The 21,306-nt window shown below is 43.0% G+C and overlaps 1 protein-coding gene across 4 annotated transcripts in view; it reads right to left on the bottom strand.

The window, feature by feature from the left end:
* Nucleotides 1–21,306, bottom strand: part of HERC3 (HECT and RLD domain containing E3 ubiquitin protein ligase 3) — an 809,237-nt gene that overhangs the window by 136,208 nt on the left and 651,723 nt on the right. For 3 of the 4 annotated variants that reach the window (XM_066384608.1, XM_066384609.1, XM_066384610.1), the window contains exon 1: nt 6,198–6,423. In XM_066384608.1, coding sequence (XP_066240705.1) covers nt 6,198–6,423 — 226 coding nt within the window. Of the gene's footprint in view, nt 1–6,197; nt 6,453–21,306 lie in introns of those variants that run through there. The other variant, XM_066384607.1, reaches the window with a different exon arrangement.

Below are 21,306 nucleotides of genomic sequence, written 5' to 3'. Positions count from 1 at the left end.
TAATTACTTAAAATATTGCAAATTTTTAAAGTCCCAAATAACACCTCACATTAAAAATGTTCATTAATAAGTATATATTTTCTTTTTCTTTTAATTGATTTTAGAGAGAGGAGAAGGGGTAGAGAGACAGGAAGAGGGAAGAGAGGGGGGAAAGGGGAAGAGAGAGGGGAAGGGGGAGAGATGAGGCAGGAGAGAGAGAGGCAGAGGGGAGAGAGAGAGGAAGGGGAGAGAGAGAGGAAGAGAAACATTGATTTGTTGCCCCATTTATTTATGCATTCATTGGTTGATTCTTGTATGTGCTCTGACCAAGGATCAAACCTGCAACCTTGGTATATTAGACAACACTCTTACCAACTGAGCTATCTGGCCAGGGCCAATAGGTATATATTTTCTGAAACATTCAAATATAAAAACGTAAAGAAAATAGGCTGAATACTATAGAAAGAATTACTTATAACTTTTGATTAAGCACACCAGAAAATAAAACTATTAAATGACATTCGTTCCTGATCCCCAGGCCTCTAGACCAGAAAGCTGTCCACTTACTAATCAAAAAAGTCTACACATCAACATTATCCTCATCATTAGAAAAGGTGTACAGCCTCCCAGACCACCTGCCACTCTTAACGAGGAAGGGCGGGGCCCCTAACTCATGTAGTGTCAAGAGCTGAACATTTTCAATGGCACCTCTGCCTTGCATATCAGAGTTATGCCCATGGAAGCACGCACTTCAATAACATGAAGTCATTGTAGGATTTCTTCTATTTCCTTTCAGCTCAGCTAGTTTGCTAAAAGCTGATTAGCATAACAGAGTTATCAAGTCCTTCAGATGCCAGGGAGCAAACTAATAAGCTAGTTCAAAGTGTTACTTCTACCAGGAACCACATCTCTGGGAACCGAGGCTTTTGAGATGTTGTTTTATAACCTTCATTTATCAAACAGTGGGAGAGCTGTTACATATGGTGATAAACATTACAGACTGCTTAGACTGAATACAAAATGTGAATGTGAACTGGATTAAATTACCTCCAAGATAGAGGGAAGCTAACTCAGGAGAAAGTAAAAGGAACCATAGACATGAATCCAACAGGGTTGCACAGAAATGTTAGAGTCTGCTTATAAATTGTTACCATTGGTAATATTTTATGAAACATTGCTATGAAAAGGCTTCCTTGGATGTGTATGCAAAATTTAAAAATGTTTAAATTTTAACATAGTTAAGTTTGATTAAACTAGATAATTGCACCTAACAGTTCATGTTTACTCAAGACAGGAAAAAAGGTTAGAGGAGGTTTATAATACTTTAGACAGTCATAATAACACCAGGATTAGCTTATGCTAACCCCAATATGGGAAATCAGAGTAAATACTGGGAGAGAAAAACTGTCCATTTAGCCGAAGAGTAGTGTCAACAATAGGCTGGCTGGGACTAAGAGAAGCACAGTAAATTAAGATAAAATTTTTTCAATTTTCTCTATGGGCAACCATTTCCTATTTTAGTTAAATAAAATATTTCAAGATTTTCTTAAGGTTCAGTTATAAATTAATCATTTTACTTATAAAAAGTCATCATTCTAGGAGAAAAATTTTTGTTTGCTTGCTTTATTGAAAAAGGGGTGGAACATACAAGTCTTCCTATAATTCAACTCTGTAGCTGTATGTCTTAGGAAATTATGAGATGAATTCATGAGCAAAATATGAAAAAATTACGAATAATCATACAATGTCCTAATCACGGAAACCATCCCTGATTTGGGGTGGGGAGATAAGGTTGATATCACAATATAAGGGAGAGAATGAAGGATAGAAAAGTCATATGGGAGAAGTATATGCAAGTTATAATCCAACACTTTTATTGAAAAAAACTGAACACTGACTGACCAAGCAGTGGCGCAGTGGATAGAGCGTTGGACTAGGAGAGGACCCAGGTTCGAGACCCCAAGGTCACTGGCTTGAGCATGAGCTCATCAGCTTGAGCATGGGGTTACTGGCTTGAATGTGGGATCATAGACATGACCCCATGGTTGCTAGCTTGCACTCAAAAATTGCTGGTTTAAAGCCCAAGGTCGTTGGCTTGAGAAAGGGGTCACTCACTCTGCTGTAGCCTCCCCCCGGTCAAGGCACATATGAGAAAGCAATCAATAAACAACTAAGGAGCCACAATGAAGAACTGATGCTTCTCATCTCTCTCCCTTCCTGTCTGTCTGTCCCTATCTGTCCCTCTCTCTGTCTCTGTCAAAAAAAAAAAAAAAAGCTGAACACTGAGTTTAGATGGGGCTTTGGCATCCTGCTCATAAAAAATGTTCCTGGGAATCACAAGCATCTTTGCCCTTGACCTAAGCACAAATGAATGAGTCATGGACAAACCTAAGCTAGGCTAAAGCACAAATGAATGAGTCAGGGACACACCTAAGCTAGGCTAAAGCACAAATGAATGAGTCAGGGACACAACTAAGCTAGGCTAAAAGCACAAATGAATGAGTCAGGGACACAACTAAGCTAGGCTAAAGTACAAATGAATGAGTCAGGGACACACCTAAGCTAGAACCCTAGGCTGCCTAACACACTGGAAAAAGATATGTGCCTGCATAACCAGGAGTTTCAGTATTAGATGTGTACTTGAAACACCTTCTTCCCACCACAAGGGAAGTTAGTCACAAATGGGCAGCACTAAACAGAAATGACAGTACAAGAAACACAAAGTAGCCTCAGGAGCACCAAAAGCAATCGGAAACTATTACTTGTTCTCAAGGAGGAAAAAAAGAAGAAGCTAGCAAAAGCACTGTGGAGTGCTTTGTATCACTGCACTGTGACAGGTACAAGATGCCTCCAAAAAAATGAATTCATTTACATTGCAACTGTACCAGCTAGAGACAAAGTATAAAGTATTAGTGTCTCACTGGTGGTGGCACAGTGGATAGAGTGTCAACCTGGAATGCTGAGGTCTCAGGTTCGAAACCCCGAGGTCACACGGGTTCATCTGGCTTGAGAACAGGCTCCCCACTTTGAGCATGGGGTCACCAGCTTGAGTGTTGGATAATCAACACGATCCCATGGTCACCAGCTTGAGCCCAAAGGTTACTGGTTTGAAGTCCAAGGTCGCTGCCTTGAAGTCCAAGATCACTAGCTTGAGCAAGGGGTCAATGACTCAGTTTCAGGTCCCTCAGCCCCCTGTCAAGGCATGTATGAGAAGCAATCAATGAACAACTAAAGTGACCCCACTATGAGTTGATGCATTTCATCTCTTTCCCTTTTCTGTCTGTCTTCTCTCTCAAAAACAAAACCGTATTAGTATAAACTGATATGTGATAGTTGGCAGGACAGACACAAGACACAGGTTCAAATAGAAGAATTTCATCTTGGTATGTTGCCTACACCACCAGCTTCTACCTTTCCTTCCCCTCACTCTTTGTAATCCTTCATACTGCAAAGTCCTTTGGTCCAGGCAGTGATGACTCGAAATCTCAGACTTGCTCATTGTCCCTAGAAACATTTTCACTGGGGACATGGCCTTCTAGCAAGCTCCCTCCCCAAATACCACAAGGGTTACCTAGGGGTAGCGTTCCTACGGGCCAGAGCCAGAACAGACTACACAAGGGTTACCTAGGGGTAGCGTTCCTACGGGCCAGAGCCAGAACAGACTACACAAGGGTTACCTAGGGGTAGCGTTCCTACGGGCCAGAGCCAGAACAGACTATCTGAAACAGGGTTTGTCTGTCATCAACTTCCCCTCTGTTGAGAGCCTGGCAGCTCTCAATAAGCATATGTAGAAAACAAGATCATTCACTTTTCCCACTCATTAAAAATAAACCTAAATGGTACCCAGATTTAGAACACATCTACCAATGAAAAAGTTAAAGAAGAGAGGGAGGTGCTCACCCACATAATCTTTCCATTCAAAGAGGCACAGTTCCACAGCTGCTACGGGGTTTATAATGAACAGACAAGCTTAACCAGAAACAGAAATTTCTGGAATCTATTGTAATTTACACTAGAACCTTGTTTATTCCAAATTTAGATTATAAACGCCAGCTGGATTCTGTGGTTGACTCCAAGAGCCTCCTTGGCACGCCTCTAGCTCAGGTCTCTTGCAAACACTCAGCCTTGCCTACAGAGAGCACTGACCTGACTCAAGGTAGAGGAAGCAGCAGACTGGCTGCTCCTCACTCCCAGTGGCCCACGAACCACCCACCACTAGCTCCAAGGAGCTATGTCAAGAGGCTCCCCTGGTGGAATGTCAGATTGCACTCAGATGTGTTCACCATGGTGACTTCCACAGATTTTTGCCATCATGAGACTTACAAGGATTTTGTTTACTTTCTCACCTGAATCTTCTCAACCCAGGTTCTAAGACAAAGGTGTACAATGAGGCATCCTAAGAGATCAGTTCTGCTGGGACACTGCCTGACCGATGGCACAGTCACAGAGACAACAGACAGGAAGGAAACCTTCGCCGGCAGTTAGCTTGGTGAAGTCTACTTTCTCATCTGACTCTACTTCAAGAGCTACACTAGAACAGGAAGTCTCCTTTTACAGGACAGGAAAATTGAGGCTCTGACACACAGAATCAGAGAGCAGTAATACCTCCACTAGGTCTGTCTGACTCTGGAGTTCACCCTAACCATGCTGTCACTGCAGGAGTAATAGAGAGATCTCCTCTTGGTCCCCAGATTATTCCATTCAAAGGCGGACCCGCATGAATACAAGTCCTTCAAGGGTCATTGGTGTGAACTGGGCCTAAAGGATCTTTAATGAAGCTTGGGTATCTTGATTTGATTTGGATTAAATAAAAAATGTCAGCAAGTAACAAAGAAAATTGCACATGTCCATGCTAGTATGACAAATACAGTATGGTCATAATTTAAGACCCTACCTTATCATTTCTCACTAAAAGAAGACTCATTTAAATATCATCACCACTATTCCAAGTGCAGCTGAAACCCAAAACTAAGAAAGCACCTCATAGCCTAACCAGGAGGTGGCACAGTGGATAGAGCATCAGACTAGGATGCAGAGGACACAGGTTCAAAGCCCCATGGTTGCTGGCTTGAGCCCAAAGGTCATTGATTTGAGCCCAAGGTCTCTGGCTTGAGCAAGAGGTCACTGGCTCAGCTGTAGGCCCCCCCCCCCCAGGGCACATATGAAACCTATCAGTGAACAATTAAGGTGCCACAACAAAGAATTGATGCTTCTCATCTCTCTCCTTCCTGTCTGTCTCTGTCTGTACCTCTCCTGTCTCTCTAGCTAAAACAAACAAACCAACAACAAAAAAAACCACCTCATAGGTACATCTACACTATATATACATATATGAAGGTCTAACTTAGATCCTTCAGACATAAAGAGTGGAAGGAAAAAGAACTGAAACCAGTGGACTTTAAATACGCACAACCCCTATTATTAATAAATGAGAGACTCTAAAACTTAAGGAATCTAATTAGCCCCCGACTTCCCAGCTGCTCCTTTCTCACTACCCTCCAGCAACAGTCTCGCCAGACTATTCCCATTCCCTGCACAGGGACTGCCCTGGGTGCACTCAGGTGTGTGCAGTAAGCTTGGTGCTCCTACCACCTTCATAAACAGACATACGCATTTCCTGAATCCTACTCAGGCTTCCTACTCAACCCCCGAAGGCAGATAAATCCCCCTCCCTTCCTACCCCCAGGATGTTCTTCAACTTACCTCACACAATCTTCCACACGGGTTCCCTGGAGCCAGGTTATCACTATCTCATTTGCTTTCTACTCATAACACCAAGCACAGTGCTTAGCCCAAAGTGCTTAATGAAAGCTTGTACAGAAATAAGCAAATGAGTAAGCCTTTAGGAGGAAAAGTTAAGGGAAAATGCTTCTGATGTTGATTGTATGAGGACTATTCAAAACAGTCACAATGTCTTAGCATTCCATTACAAGAGAAAAATATATTTCTCTAAACTACCTAGTCAACTTCCTCCCCTGGTAACTGATATAACATACATTATCTAATAAGATGAAAAGGAAAAGTCTGGTTTTTCCATCAAAAGGCTTGAATTAGACACAGAAGTTCCAAACAGAATGGGTTCCTGCACCGTTCAAAGAGCACCCGAGAAAGATGAACCCTCACTGAGGAAATCTTCCACCAGCGCCCCACCCTCCTACCCCCCAGCGCCATTCCCCAGCCTTTCTCACCACTCACCAAGGCAGACGAGATGCACTCACCTGGCTTGTTTCCTTCCCTCTCATGGCCCAGCTGTCCCTTGGTGTTCAAACCGCACGTGTAAACCTCCCCGTCCTCCAGAAGGAACACGGAGTGGTTTCCTCCACAGGCCACTTCCTTGACTTTCCTGTCGGATATAAATCCACACACCTGTGGCTCCGCCACAATCCCTCGCAGGTTACTGCTGATCCCAGGTTGGCCCAGAGACCAATATCCCCAACATAACATTGTTCTTATCCTTCAGTGAATCATGTAGCCTAGAAAAGAGTGTTACAGAAGAGGATTTAAAAAATAGGTCAGAGAAAATCACATCGAGTAATAAATGTAATCATTTGTTTAAAAAAACCTTAATATCCTTCAGATACCTTGCATCTCAAAAGAATACATATTAATATTGTTGAGAGTAGTCATGTTACAATAATGTTATTTTTGTGTTTTATTAAGAATTTAAAACACATTTCTAAAAATATTTTGTTTGTGTAGTGAATTGTAAACGCAGAACGTGGTTTTCAGATCACTGATAAGGAACTCCCGAGTACAGGAGACTTTTTTGCTAAAACAATCTTAGCAAACCATATGGTAATAACAGTTTTGAAACTACCTTCATGACTTGATCTTGTTCTTTCTTATTGCACTTTTACTTTGAGTCTTCTATTTAATTAAAAAAAATTTTTTGAACTCCTTCAGGTAGCCTATTAACATGGGTAGTAATTCACCACTCAAAATAAAAAATAAAAATGGAAACAAATGTTACTTTTCCGCCATTTTCTCTTACACATCCTCCTGGATCACAGTCAAGATTCATTTCCTACCCAAGAGCCTCTGGAGACTATTCCAGCCACAGTCGGCCTGCGTCCCTCCTGACACATCCACTATATGGCCCTGATCTAAGACTTTCTTTGTATCTTATAACTTAATTCTTCAGCCAGATTTTAATTGCCTGAAACCAGTTAACCACCATGCTGCTGTATAAACATTATGGGACTATAATCTGCATACAACATCAAGGTGGTTAACTCTCTCACAGACTGGCATGAAATTTCTGGCAGACCAGCACCGGTCGGCAGACCAGTGGTTGAAAACGACTGCCTTAAACACAGACCACAGTGTAACATACACTTCTTCAATCTAGCAGGTTTGCAATCAACTTTTAGCTGATTGATTACTGTTGACTCTAGCCCAAAATTTCACTACTTTTTTTTTTTTTTTGTATTTTTCTGCAGCTGGAAACGGGGAGAGACAGTCAGACAGACTCCCGCATGCGCCTGACCGGGATCCACCCGGCACTCCCACCAGGGGCGAAGCTCTGCCCACCAGGGGGCGATGCTCTGCCCCTCCGGGGCATCGCTCTGTCGCGACCAGAGCCACTCTAGCGCCTGGGGTAGAGGCCAAGGAGCCATCCCCAGCGCCCGGGCCATCTTTGCTCCAATGGAGCCTTGGCTGCGGGAGGGGAAGAGAGAGACAGAGAGGAAGGGGGGGGGGGTGGAGAAGCAAATGGGCGCTTCTCCTATGTGCCCTGGCTGGGTAAGGAACCCGGGTCCCCCTCACGCCAGGCCGACGCTCTACCGCTGAGCCAACCGGCCAGGGCCTACTTTTAAAAATGCATGCTTCACTTTCATACAAGCAAAGACAAAACTTCATCTCTATCAACTCACACCCAGTAGGATGTGTATAACCAGAACAGACAAATAAAAAATAACATATGTTGGTGAAGATGTGGAGCAAATGCAGTCCTTCTACATTGCTGGTGGGAATGCAAAATAGCAGACGCTTTGGAAAACAGTCTGGCAGTTCCTAAATAACTAAACATAGAGTTACCAAATGATCCAGCAATTTCACTGCTAGGTATATACCCAAGAGAAGTGCAAACAGATGGAGATGGACAAAAACCGTATGATTTCACTTATATATGGAATCTAAAAAACTAAATAAACAAATAAAAGAGAAACTCACTCATAGGTACAGAAAATATATTGATGTTACCCAGATGGGAGGAGTGTTGGAAAAGATGGGCATAAAAGGTGAAAAGAATTAAAATGTACAAATTTCCAGGTTAAAAAAAAAATAGCTACAGGAACATAAAGTACAACATAGGGAATATAGTCAATAATATGATATTTTAATAACTATGTATCATGTCAGGTGGATACTAGACTTAATGGGGCGATTACTTTGTAAGGCATATAAATGTCTAATCACTATGTTGTACACCTGAAACTAATATAATAGTGTATGTCCACTGTAAGTGAAAAATAAATTTTAAAAAACAAATAGGAGAGCCTGACCAGGCAGTGGTGCAGTGGATAGAGCATTGGACTGGGATGCAGAGGACCCAGGTTCGAAACCAGCTTAAACATGGGGTCACTGGTTTGAGCATGGGATCATAGACATGATCTCATGGTCGCTGACTTGAATCCAAAGTCGCTGGCTTGAGTAAGGGGTCACTCGCTCTGCTGTAACCCCCCCAGTCAAGGCACATATGAGAAAGCAATCAATGAACTAAGGTGCCGCAATGAAGAATTGATGCTTCTCATCTCTCCCCTCCTGCCTGTCTGTCCCTATCTGTTCCCCTCTCTGTCTCTCACATACACACAAGAAAGAGCAAATAGGAGAAAAAGAGAACTGCAAACATGCATCCATACAAAATTGTGTACACAAATGTTCACAGCAGCATTATTCATATTACCAAACGGTAAAAATAACCCAAATGTCCATCAACTGATGAATGATAAGTTAAAAGTGGCATTTTATACAATGGAACATTATATGAAATATTTCAGGAGAGGCATGAAAATAATTAACAAAACAAACTATAAAACTAAATCTCAATTTGCTGTCTTAACTAGCAAGTTCTGCTGCTTCTTAAAATTTTTATTCCTTGTTTAGATTTTAGAACTAAATAATAATAATAAGCTTCTATGTTATTTTTTTAGTTAACTGCAAAGGGAAAGGAAATAAAATGAAAAAGGGGGAGGGATTGAAGGGGACAATATATATATTTTAAAAGACCAAGCCCTGGCCGGTTGGCTCAGCGGTAGAGCGTCGGCCTGGCATGCGGGGGACCCGGGTTTGATTCCCGGCCAGGGCACATAGGAGAAGCACCTATTTGCTTCTCCACCCCCCCCTCTTTCCTCTCTGTCTCTCTCTTCCCCTCCCGCAGCCAAGGCTCCATTGGAGCAAAGATGGCCCGGGCACTGGGGATGGCTCCTTGGCCTCTGCCCCAGGCGCTAGAGTAGCTCTGGTCGCGGCAGAGCGACGCCCCTGAGGGGCAGAGCATCGCCCCCTGGTGGGCAGAGCGTCGCCCCCGGAGGGCGTGCCGGGTGGATCCCGGTCGGGCGCATGCGGGAGTCTGTCTGACTGTCTCTCTCCGTTTCCAGCTTTAGAAAAATACAAAAATAAATAAATAAATAAAAGACCAGCAAGGGCCCTGGCTGGTTGGCTCAATGGTAGAGTATTGCCTGGTGTATGGATGTTCCAGGTTCGATTCCCGGCCAGGGCACACAGGAGAAGTGCCCATCTGCTTCTCCACCCCTCCCCCTCTCCTTTCTCTCTACCTCTCTTCTCCCCTCCCGCAGCCAAGGCTCCATTGGAGCAAAGTTGGCCTGGGCGCTGAGGATGGGTCCATGGCCTCCACTTCAGGCACTAGAATGGATCTGGTTGTAACAGAGCAATGGCCCAGATGGGCAGAGCAACACTCCCTGGTGGGCATGCTGGGTAGATCCCAGTTGGGCGCATGCGGAAATATGTCTCTCTGTCTCCCCACTTCTCACTTCAGAGAAATAAAAAAATAATAGTATTTATGGCACAGGATTAGTATGAAGATAAAATGAGTGATATAAAATACTTATTAGCACTTTATAATATGCTTATAAAACTATTGGTAGAAAAGACAAACTCATGAAACATTAAAATATAATGAAGATTTTAGTATAGATACAGCAGTTTATCAAACTGGGAAAATAAAATTAAGATTATGTAATCTTGCTGGTCTTTTATTTATTTTATTTAATTAATTCATTTATTTTATTTTTCTGAAGTGAGAAGCAGGGAGGTTGTCAGACAGACTCCCGCATGCGCCAGACTGGGATCCACCTGGCATGCCCACCAGGGGGCAATGCTTTGCCCATCTGGGGCATCGTTTCTTTGCAACCAGAGCCATTCTAGTCCCTGAGGCAGAGGCCATGGAGCCATCCCCAGTGCTCGAGGCAACCTTGCTCCAAAGGAGCCTTGGTTGCAGGAAGGAAGAGAGAGATAGAGAGAAAGAGAGGGAGAAGGGTAGAGAAGCAGATGGGCACTTCTCTTGTGTGCCCTGGCCAGGAATCAAACCCAGGACTGCCACACGCCGGGCCGACACTACCATTGAGCCAACCAGCCAGGGCCATAAATACTAATTTTAACCTCATCTTCAGAACAAGGCTCAAAGAGATTAAGAAGCATGTTTAAATTCACACGGATGAAAGGAGCCAGAACCAGGCTATGAATTAAGAGATAATGGATGAAGCCTGACCTGTGGTGGCGCTGTGGATAAAGCGTCGACCTGGAACGCTGAGGTCACTGGTTTGAAACCCTGGGCTTGCCTGCTCAAAGCACATATGGGAGTTGATGCTTCTTGCTCCTCCCTTCTCTCTCTCTCTCTCTCTCTCCTCTACGTCTAAAAATGAATAAATAAAAGAATCTAAAAAAAAAGAGATATTAGATGAGATTAGGCAGCTTAACCAACCAAGTATGTGTCCAAAAACATGGTATCAAGAAGCTATCATTATATATGTCTACACAGAAGTCTATAAATAATGCTCACAGCAGCTTTATTCATACTAAATAAAAATATCCATTAACAGAGCATGAATAAACAGACTGCAGCGCATATATGTATATATATTATACTATTTTTTATATATAAATATATATATTTTACATATTTTCTATAGTATATATAATCTATATATTATATATATTATTAACATAGATTATATATAATATATATTTTTAGCGAGCGACAGACAGGGAGAGAGATGAGAAGTATCAACTCATAATAGACGGCAGTATTTATACAATGGTATAGTAATCATCAATAAAAAGGAAGGAGGAGGACAGGCCATGACTGAAATGCACTTAACAGAAAACTGCAATTCAGTGTGGTAGCAACCTTTCTCAAGAGTGAAGGTTTTTATAAAGTCACTCAAAGGTGTTATCGATTGCATCTTTGTCTGTCTAATATCTCTCCCCAAACTCCTTGCTGTCTTGTAACAAAGTCTACCCCCTCTTGCACAAGAATGAGCATGAGTTTGACCCTGGCCAAACCAATCAGAAAACAGTGCCCCAGCCCTGGCCAGATAGCCCCGTTGGTTGGAGCGGCATCCCGATGTGCAGAGGTTGCCAGTTTGATCCCCGGTCAGGGCGTACACAGGAACAGATCTATGTTCCTGTCTCTCTGTCTCTCTCTTCATGCCTATCTCTAAAAAGGAGGGGGGGGGGAATCCTGCCCCTAAGCCACTGTGATTGTCAGGAACAGGTATCCACTTCTACCTGGGCCAGAGTCCTGAGCCATGCAATTCTGTGGAACTCTGATAAAAGAGTGTCTTTTGCTTCTGAAGGATAACTGAGGCTACTGGAAGCTAACCTCCCTGCCACATAGAAGATGCCTGTAAACATTTCGAAGCTACCAGCCACAGACGTTCCAAACTAAGAGACGGAAGGAGCCCCGGCGGTGCTGATGGAGCCTTGGGCCCCGCAGGCCTGCGCCAGCACCGCCACCCTCGCGCTTCCTCAGCACAGCTGTTCTTCATTATTTGCAATTCCGTATCTGCGAATTTGCCTACTCACTCACTAAAATTTATTTGTAACTCCAAAATCAATGCTCAGAGCATTTTTGCAATCGTTCCCAGACATGTGCAAAGAGGTAAAAAATTTGAATGACTCTATGCACATATTGTCAGCTAAAGTCAAAGATGATGATTGGTTGGCCTTCAGAAGTTTCAGCTCTCACAAGCGGTCTTTTTTGCAGTCTATTTAGCGCCACATTTTTCACATTTTTATATTTTTCTGTTGGTAATTATGCTGTTTAAAACAGTCCCCACCTGTCCTGGCTGGATACCTCAGTTGATAGAGTGTGGGTCCGAACACAAAGGTTGCCAGTTCAATTAATCCCCGGTCAGGGTATATACAGAAATAGATCATTGTTCCTGTCTCTCTGTCTCTGTCTCTCTCTCTCTCCCCTCTCTTCTTTCTCTCTCTCTAAAATCAATAAATAAAAACAATTTTTAAATGGTCCCCAAGCATAGAGCTGAGGCATTATGATTACTCATTAAATTCACCCAGCCACTTGCCTTGCTCAGATTCCACGATTAATAAGCAACCTTAAATAACCTGGTTGCGGCCCTGGCCAGTTGGCTCAGTGGTAGAGCATCGGCCTGGCGTGCAGAGGTCCCGGGTTCGATTCCCGGCCAGGGCACACAGGAGAAGCGCCCATCTGCTTCTCCACCCCCCCCCTCCTTCCTCTCTGTCTCTCTCTTCCCCTCCCGTAGCCGAGGCTCCATTGGAGCAAAGATGGCCCGGGCACTGGGGATGGCTCCTTGGCCTCTGCCCCAGGTGCTAGTGTGGCTCTGGTCGCAACAGAGGGACGCCCCGAAGGGGCAGAGCGTCGCTCCTGGTGGGCACGCCGGGTGAATCCCGGTAGGGCACATGCGGGAGTCTGTCTGACTGTCTCTCCCCGTTTCCAGCTTCAGAAAAAAAAAAAAAAAAAGAATGAAAAAAATAAATAAATAAATAACCTGGTTGCCAAGGCAGACCCTACTATGGGGAAAGAACATCATGACCTGCTGGCCAAAGCATCCCAGGTTTCTTGGCATTTCTACTTCTCATTATTAATTCAGCATCCTGAATCTATCAGCTTCTTATAAGTTTGTTTAGTATGAGTCAGTCCTTTAGGATCAGCTATACTCTGAGTGCCTTGGACAGCTGCAACTGACTAACAGAAACTATTTATGAAAAGAGACAAATAGAACTATTGTTTGGAACCCTTCCCGCCTGAGTTATAGTAGTGAAATCTTTAATCAGTCAAATAAAAAGTACTTACTAAGAGAAGTAACTAAATGGCAACCACAACTAAGCTGTATTCTTATGAATGGATATTAACCCTAAGAGGAAATCTGGTCTAGGTCATTCTGATGCTTTGCCAAAACTCCAGCAGGAGGCATGAAAATCACCTAGCTTTTAGGAGAGCAGTTCAGTGCACTGAAGAGAAACCAGCCATTAATGCAGCTTTCACTTAACAGTACACTGGTGGAACCTCCCATATCTGGGTGTCTATGAATTTAAAGATCCAGTTTCAGTGATGTTCTTTATCACCTGGTATTTGATATCCTGGGTTCTCCCACCCCTTTTTCTCATTCACTGTCTCTCCCTTGCTTCTAGAGAAATAGAAGCTTTTATCATGCAAGGTGCTACAGAAGAATCAAAGACTGCACTCTGGCTCGGCAGTTACACCAGCCACCTTGGCTGTCCCCGGCCAACTCAGCGCCAGCCCTTCCATTTCCTGCCTCTTTTTTCCCCGTCACAAAACAAAAAGAAGACAGATGTTCTGTTCCCTCGATGTCACACCTCGTACTTTTCCTAGTCTGTCTGCTCATCTATTTTTGGTAAAAGAGTCAGGATAATCTTAGCAGGGCTTAAGGGTCAAAACGACTAAAGTTCAAGCCCTGAATTAACCACGTGCTAGCTGTGAAACCCAGGCAAAGATATTTAACCACTCTAAGCCTGCTTCCTGTCTCTGAAGTGGGAAAAAGAGAGACAGGGTTATAAGGACAAATGACACAATGCATGTAAAAAAAGCTTAACATGGTAGCTGGCAGATGGTATAAGTGACCAATAAGTGTCAGCTGCTGCAGTCACTGTTACTCCTCCTTCAGTGCTCTTCTCTGAGACCTCAGCGAACAGGATAGCTGGGGGTGGAGGGAAGGGGTATGACTCCTTTCTTCTGTGGTTAGCATTAGCTATATTCTGCCAAATCTGCAGCACAGCAAACCAGCACTACCACCATCTGCCATAACTTTCATGAAGGGGGTTTGAGGTTGCTAAGAGAAAGTTTTCTGCATGCTTTTTCTTTTAAATTTGGGGAAAGCCTGACCAGGCGGCGCAGTGAACAGAGCGTCAGACTGGAACCAGGTTCGAAACCCTAAGGTCACCAGCTTAAGCATGGGCTCACCGGCTGGAGCGTGAGATCACAGACAGGACGCCATGGTCACTGGCTTGAGCCCAAGGTTGCTCGCTTCAGCAAGGGGTCACTCACACTGCTATAGCCCACCATTCAAGGCACATATGAGAAAGCAATCAATGAACAACTAAGGAGCCGCAGTGAGGAACTGGGGCTTCTCATCTCTCTCCCTTCCTGTCTGTCTGTCTCTATCTGTCCCTCTCTCTGACTCTTTCTCTGTAGAAAATAAATAAATAAGTATAAATTCTGAGGAGAGCAAGGAGGTAGAAAAGTCTCTTTTTATCAGTCCTGAAGAGATATGAGTGCAAAAGACAAGGTGCAATTTCTAAACTCTTGTGAATCAGACTATGTACACGGCAGCCTAACAACTGATTCTTATTCCTTTGTTTGAAAGTTACTGAAACCTAAATAACACTCAGCCAGGACTTCTGATTTCATTTACAATAGGGATAAGCTTCCTTTCAAATAAGATTAGAAGCCATTACCTGAATGGTGTTTGGGGAAAGGAGGATCTTTTTCAACAGCAAGATAATGTCCAGGGTTTCAGGGCTCTGCAGGCACTTCCCAAATCTCCGATTTAAATAAAATGGAGCCAAATCTCCACACAAAAATTAATACCAGTAACAAAGACGATTCATTCTAATGGCATGCTTTATTGAAAAAATTTTACTCCCATATGCCAAAGTGGTACAGAAAGGAAAGGCGTTTTCTTTTCTTTTTTTTTATAAATTTTTATTAATGTTAATGGGATGACATTAATAATTCAGGGTACATATATTCAAAGAAAACATGTCTAGGTTATCTTGTCATTAAATTATGTTGCATACCCCTCGCCCAGAGTCAGATTGTCCTCCGTCACCCTCTATCTAGTTTTCTCTGTGCCCCTCCCCCACCCCCTAAATCTCTCCCTCCCTCCCTCCTGCGTCCTCCCTCCCCCCACCCCTGGTAACCACCACACTCTTGTCCATGTCTCTTAGTCTCATTTTTATGTTCCACCAATGTATGGAATCATGTAGTTCTTGTTTTTTTCTGATTTACTTATTTCACTCCGTATAATGTTATCAAGATCCCACCATTTTGCTATAAATGATCTAATGTCATCATTTCTTATGGCTGAGTAGTATTCCATAGTGTATATGTGCCACGTCTTCTTTATCCAATCCTCTATTGAAGGGCTTTTTGGTTGTTTCCATGTCTTGGCCACTGTGAACAGTGCTGCTATGAACATGGGGCTACATGTGTCTTTACGTATCAATGATTCTGAGGTTTTGGGGTATATACCCAGTAGAGGGATTGCTGGGTCATAAGGTAGTTCTATTTGCAGTTTTTTGAGGAACCACCATACTTTCCTCCATAGTGGTTGTACTACTTTACATTCCCACCAACAGTGTATGAGGGTTCCTTTTTCTCCACAGCCTCTCCAACATTTGTTATTACCCGTCTTGTTGATAATAGCTAATCTAACAGGGGTGAGGTGGTATCTCATTGTAGTTTTGATTTGCATTTCTCTAATAACTAATGAAGCTGAGCATCTTTTCATATATCTGTTGGCCATTTGTATTTCTTCCTGGGAGAAGTGTCTGTTCATGTCCTCTTCCCATTTTTTTATTGGATTGTTTGTTTGTTTGTTGTTGAGTTTTATGAGTTCTTTGTAAATTTTGGATATTAGGCCCTTATCTGAGCTGTCGTTTGAAAATATCAGTTCCCATTTAGTTGGCTGTCTGTTTATTTTGATATCAGTTTCTCTTGCTGAGCAAAAACTTTTAATTCTGATGTAGTCCCATTCATTTATCTTTGCCAGGAAAGGCGTTTTCAACAACGGGAATCCACTGCTCACTGTTTTCTCTCTTTCCTACACTTCGGCTAGACTTCGGTCCTCCAACCCTTGTAGCCAATCCAGGGAGGATTCCCACCCCTCCCCTGATGATCCCCGTAAGGGGAGCACCTTCTTTGCTGCCTGGTGCTGGGCTTTGGGAAACTAGAAGAATGATCTCTCCGCCGTCTGCATAAGCTGTAGGCTGCCTTGGAAACACAATTGACCAAACCAGCAAGAACTGAAAAGTCTGACAGGGCCAAGTCAAGGACATAGAGCAACTGGAACTCTTCCACACAGCTGGTGGGAATAAAACTGCCATTGAACGCTTTGGGAGAAATTAGTGGGCATTATCAGGTGAGGATGAAGATGTGAATACATCTCAGCACAGTAATTCCACTCCTAGGCGTATGACCAGCAGTGTCTAACTCATCAAGCACCTACAATGATGTACTATGCTGAGGACTGAAGATACAAAGATAAGTAAAACGGAGAAACTAAGGTTAGTACAGCTGCCTTGAGAGGGACCTTAACAAATCTTTAATGACTTTCTTTCATTGTAATGTAGTGAAGAGAAGCAGGTGAACTCAGATTGAGGAGACCTAATTTCCAGTCTCTTCTTTAACTTCTGAAAATAGTATCTTTAGATTGTGCAAGCTTGAATATTCCCAAACATTGTATCTCAAGACCAAAGTTTGAGGACTTTCTGTGATGACAGATATGTGACATATGTGCACTGTCCAATATGGTAGCCATTAGCCACATGTGGCTCCTCGGCACTTGAAACGTGGCTAATGCAACCGCTGAGCTGAAATTTTAATTCTTTATCAAATTTTAATGTAAGTAGTCACATATCGTTAGTGGCTATCTTACTGTACAATGCAGTAAGAAACTCAAGAATATATGCCCCAAGATATATGTAAAAAAAAATCATTTCAGAATTGTTTGAAATACATTAAACAAAAACAACCCGAATGTCTATCCATAATAAAACAGATACACTGCAGCACATGCATAAAATGGAATACTGTAGAACAGTGAAAAACAAATGAATTCTATCTATAAGCATCAGTGTTGTTAAATCTTAACAGTGTTGGGGCAACCCACAAAAGAATTCAGGCCATGATGCATTCTTACAAAGTCTAAACACAAGTATAACAAGTATTTGGTGATATAACCATTAGTGATGGTAAAGCTATAAAGAAAAGCAAAAAGGATTAAAAATAAAAGATCAATAATAAAATACAAGGTAACATCATGAAGGCAGCAGAGACAGCAGTTACAATCTGGAAGCAGCACAAAGGAGGCTTCAATAGCATGGCTGATGTTCCGCTTCTGTCCTCTTATATAAGTTCTTTCATAGCCTCTATGTTACAGATTTTATGCTTACAAATACTTCACAGTGAAAGAAAAGGAAAAGCACTGATCACCGCTTCTTACATCTCATCCACCAATCCCCCACCCATGCTCAGACTGGGAGCTTCTCCATGGCGGGAACCAGGATTTGCTCATCTTTGGATCTCCAGTTTTCAGCAGGAGCACAGGAGATACTTAATAAATACAGTACCTAGTGAACTGAACCCATATCTGAGGAAAACCAGAACTCTTCGTGATCTAAATTTGTTAACAATTTTGTTTTCCAGGTAATGTTAAATATAAATATTCCTTGTGCAGTAACAAAAAAATAATTTCCTCCATTCCAAAATGCACTCTCCCCTCCCCACATTTTTAACATTTCTGAAAGTAAATGCTTTTTACATTTGAAGCTGTCCTTCAATAGTGGTGTTTCTCAAGGCTAGAATTGAGGAATGTACGCTTCACGAAGGAAAGACTGAGCCTCTTTTGTTCATTTCTCTACCCCTAGAGACGAGAACAGTGTCTGGCACTTAGCAGGGGTTCAAGAAATAGTTATTGAATTTAAAAAAAGGTAATATCTATTATTACTGCAAGCCTCCTGTGCAACTAAGTCTGTGCTAAAAACTTTACATAGATTATTTAATTTACCTTTTAGCAAGGTTAGTTCACCTGCCCAGGAACATGTAAATAAATAGCTGAAATGGAAACTAAGTAGCAAAGGGAGGATTCCAATTTATAAGTAACTAGAACCCCATGTTAGTCAGAGACAGGGCAGGTGCGTGAAAAAAACCTCAGCAAAGTTTGCCAGATATTCCTCCGTATCCACCCTGACTTACAATAAAACTCGTTCACTTAATGGTTCACACACAGAAACACATGTTCCTGACAGCATCAAGTTCTATTTCTAAATGTAGAAAATGCCTAAAAGGGGCCGAGTTTTATCATCTACAGGGTCACCTTATTAAGAAGACCTTTAAAAGTCCATTTAACCTAACATCTTGGCAAGAGATATTCCTAACCTCGTTCGAAAGAGAGCTGAGGTCTTCTGAGGCCAAGTAACCTTGGTCCTCTGAAAAGTAAGCAGTTAAAGAAGATACTCAAAATTAGGTCTACCTCCTGGGCTCACCTGGATCTCTTCACTACATCACAGCAAAAGAAAGTCATTCAGGATTTGTTAAGGTCCCTCTCTAGGTAGCTGTACTAACCTGAGTTCTTTATATAGATTATCTTGTTGAATCCTCTTATCAATTCTGTAAGTTAGATATTATCTCCATGTACAAGATGAGAAAACTAGCGTTCAGAGGAATTAAGTAACTCACCCCAGGTCACACGCTTGGCATTTGGACTAGAAGCCAGAATGTTTCCCCCTCACCTTGCAGATCTGCAAGGTGAAAAACGGATAATTAACATTAGTACAGAACTCTACAAAGTACCTTCATGTTATTGAAAACAAAATAAGAAGTAAACTTCTATAAATAAGATCTTTAAATTGTGCAAGCTTTAATATTCCCCAAACATTGTATTTTAAGACTGGGGTTTGGTTAAATAGCAACAAGAACATCTAACCAACGATGAAGGTGTCATCTCTAAGACTGAACTAGAGACACAGCAATTTTTAAAATTCCTGGCATTTGCAGTTGATACAAAAGTAAAAATAAAATTACTTTTCAATTTCACGTTTAAGTTAAAAAGAGAAATTTTTGAAAAAATAATTCAATTTTGTCTATTTTCACCCATGTTTTCCATGTGCTACACACAATAGCTTATTTTGCCACAAAGGTTTTGAAGACTTTCTCCTCTTTCTTCCAACACCACATCCTCTCACACAAAACAAGGTGTGACTGAGAGGCACCTTCAGTCTCTCAAAAGAAAAAGTCCTGCATGATTTTAAGATATTATCATCATAACTATTCCTATCTTATGTAGAAAATCCCACTCACTTTGGAGAATATTGCTTTTATTTCTGAACTGATGCAAAACTAGTATCTCCAGTAGGGGTGCAACTCTATGTACTAGAAAACTTCTTAATTATTATGAAAAATTTTAAGAAATTAAAATTTGTTACTCAGAATGAAATGATATAACCAATGGTCCCAACAACATCATTTGGAACATTATAGATTCTATTTGTTATTTAAAAAAATAAAGACCCAACTGTGTACCGAACAAGTAAAACTGTGTGTTAGCTTTTTGTTTTCATGCCAAGAATTTTTCCAAGGAGTTTCAGACCTTCCTCCTTGATTTCTGAACACTTTCTCCAGAAGGTTCCTAGCTCAATGGGGTGAAACAACAATGTTGTCATTAACCTATTTTGTTTGAAAGGGGGTTTGGTGTATTACTCCCCTTTTGTGATTTATAATGCCACTCCCCTTCCTGCAGGGTCAAGTACAAAAAGAAAGTGGCACAGTAATTTGTCTACTAAAACAAGACCCCTATCTAATCACTTAGTTTTAAAAGCTGTTATTCCTTATATTATTTTACTTTTCCTTCTCCTCAGTCTTGTTAAAAATCAGCTCACTTGATGTTATCACATCATCAAATAAAAAGTTCTAGAAACAACTTCCTATTTGTGGAAAGGACCAGAAGACACACAAAAATTGAAGAGCTCTTGAATGGTCTTTCCTCAAGCCTTCTGTTTGTAAGGAATGCAAACAAAATCCTGGAAGGCTTCTCTCTGAATTGGACATACTTCCTAATGAGGCTGATTTAAAAGCTGTAACATGTAATCAGAAAACAGCCAGAAACAGCGAAGTTCAAATACATATTCCCCGGGACCCACGGTACACATACCCAGGAGCCATGCACAGTTGCTTCAAGTGGGTCTCTACCGCACTCCTCGCTCACCTGTTTCTGGGTTACACATACTCTTCTCTGTCAGTTGTGCCCACTCCACACACTTACAAATGACTTAAAGTGCCACCTGTCCCCAAACGTCCCAGCTACTGACACTCCCGCGCCCGTCCGCATACTTACGTGTACGTACACACACACACACACACACACACACACACACACACACACACACACACACACACACACACACACACTTGCGCACGCACGTGTCCACACGTACACACCCTCGCCCTGGCTCCTCCCAGAAGGCGGATCGGGCGAGACCAGCCAGGCAGGGCCACCGTGAGGTGGGTGGTCCCAGGCGCCGCGACCCCAAGGGCACTGTCACCACGGGCGGACGCTGAGCCCTGCGTCCTCAGCGCAAACTCCACGCGGCCGCTGGGGTTCCGCCAAACTGGAGGCCTCGCCGTGTCCCATTTTGCCGGCAAGTGTCCGCGCCCCTCACCGCCAGGGTGTCTCCTGAGCCCCGGAATTTAAACCAGGACAGGCTGGGAGGAAGGGGAGGATCATCTTACTGACTTTCCGCATCGCAATTCCTCCAGGACTGCGAATAGCAGAGTCGGGGTGGGGGGCGCTCCCAGTTTTAAAGCTGCTTCCGGCCATCCCCAGCGCGGGGGGGCTCTTTTCATCAAAAGGCGAATTCAGAGGACAGGGAGGCGCACACGAGACCGAGGGTCGCGTCGCTGGCACTGCAGACACCCTGCCCCGACCTCCCCGCGCACCCGTCCCCAGGTCGTGGAGGGAGGCGCCCTGCAGCCGCAGCTGCCCCTCCGAGAGCCGCGCGCTGACAGCCCTGCCCCTGAAACGCGGCGGCCGCGCGGTGCAGCCCTGCAGTGCCCTCCCCCCTGGAATCCCGGCCCCAGCCCCGCGCACCTTG

This window comes from Saccopteryx leptura, chromosome 5 (assembly GCF_036850995.1).
Source record: "Saccopteryx leptura isolate mSacLep1 chromosome 5, mSacLep1_pri_phased_curated, whole genome shotgun sequence".
In the NCBI taxonomy this organism is placed as follows: domain Eukaryota; kingdom Metazoa; phylum Chordata; class Mammalia; order Chiroptera; family Emballonuridae; genus Saccopteryx; species Saccopteryx leptura.
Note: the sequence above shows the minus strand (reverse complement) of the source record. Positions and strands in the feature narration are given on the sequence as shown.